At 63.2% G+C, this 1,417-nt stretch overlaps 1 protein-coding gene across 1 annotated transcript in view; it reads right to left on the bottom strand.

Moving 5' to 3' along the window:
* Window positions 1-1,417, bottom strand: part of TTLL8 (tubulin tyrosine ligase like 8) — a 37,861-nt gene that overhangs the window by 30,943 nt on the left and 5,501 nt on the right. Inside the window, exon 5 of the mRNA XM_023521172.1 lies at window positions 1,036-1,181. Within this exon, the coding sequence (XP_023376940.1) occupies window positions 1,036-1,181 (146 nt within the window). The remainder of the gene's footprint in view (window positions 1-1,035; window positions 1,182-1,417) is intronic.

The following is a 1,417-nucleotide window of genomic DNA, read 5'->3' on the forward strand; positions in this document are numbered from 1 at the left end:
CACCTGGCCGCCTTCTTGGGACCTGCAGGAAGGGGAGGTGGCCTGGGATGCCTCTGGGTGGGGTCTATATGGGTGCAGGTGAGAGCCACCTGGCTGAGGCATCTGCCTGCCTCCTTCCCTGTCGCCTTCCGGAGCTGAGCTGCCGAGGACAGCAGAAGGGGCTGGTCAGGACCCTGCCCGACTGGCACGCTCCACCTTTCAGGGGTCCTACTGCATTCCTCGTGCTGGAAAAGTGACCCAACTTGTCGTGACCCTGGCAGCTACTCACTCATGCTCAGAAGTGAGGAAGCGGGGGGGACCCTTGAGTCACCCTCACCGGGCCCACAGCTGCTCAGCCCTGCCAGCCTTTGTCTCCCGGGGCTCCTGGTCCTTTGATCCTGGTGGCCCCAGGCCTTTCGCCGGCCTGTGGGGACCTAACGGATGTCCTCAGCTGAGCGAAGCGGGGACTCAGCCTCTCCCTGCACTGCCGCTGACTGTGCTTACACTGAGAGGGAGGGAGCGAGGCCACTCCTGCGTATTGCCTGGTGAGCTGGAAGACCACTCCTGCCCCACCTGGAGAAGGTGCAGCCAGCCCACTGGGGATTCATTGCTGCCATGTCACCTGGGAGAAGCTAACCGTTTTCCTAGAAGATTTCAGGTGTACTCAGGGGACAGAAATGGCACACGAACTAATTCTTGGCCATTATTTTAATCAAAGCAAATGTGATTCTCACACCCAAACCGTCCCTGTAGTCTGGCAGGTGGGCGGTGACAGACAGGGGAGACCCCTGGCCCGGGCCAGGCCTCAGGTGAGTGAGGGTCAGGGAAAGCTTTGTTAGGAGACAGGCCCAGTGAGGACCTGGGAGGGCTCAGGTGGCCTGAGAGGTGACGGGAGTGGCCTGGCCAGAGGGAGCATCATGGCAGGAGGGGGGGGCTCAACCTCGCCCAGGTCCCCAGGCCCGTGGAGACACAGGCCTGGCCCAGTAGGTTTTTAAGCCCTTGGACGCAACCCCACCCCAAAGAACAGGGCCACATGTGGATGAGGCGGGTCCTCACGTGGTCAGCAGGGGGCGCAGGAGCTGGGCACGGACCGGCGCCACTGGGCAGGCAGGGCGCCCTGCAATGGCTGGGGACAGGTAAAAGCGTGGGAGTAGGGCTCGGGCCATCGCGTGGGCGACGCCGTGGGTGTAGACCCTGGGGGTCTGGGGACGGGACAGAGCACTCAGCTCGCTCTCCAGTCACGGAAATGAGGCTCGGCGGGGGGTCGAAAGAGAAACCCCCAAACCGCGTGACATCCATGCCAAACTGAGCCTGTGCGCGTACTGTCCACACACAATAGGTGCCCAACAGAAACGGGACGGGGACGCTGGGCAAGGTGCGGGAGGCAGCTGGTCACAGGGTAGACTGGACGCCCGCCCACACGTCAGGGCCTGGCGTC

This window comes from Pteropus vampyrus, unplaced genomic scaffold (assembly GCF_000151845.1).
Source record: "Pteropus vampyrus isolate Shadow unplaced genomic scaffold, Pvam_2.0 Scaffold299, whole genome shotgun sequence".
NCBI lineage: Eukaryota > Metazoa > Chordata > Mammalia > Chiroptera > Pteropodidae > Pteropus > Pteropus vampyrus.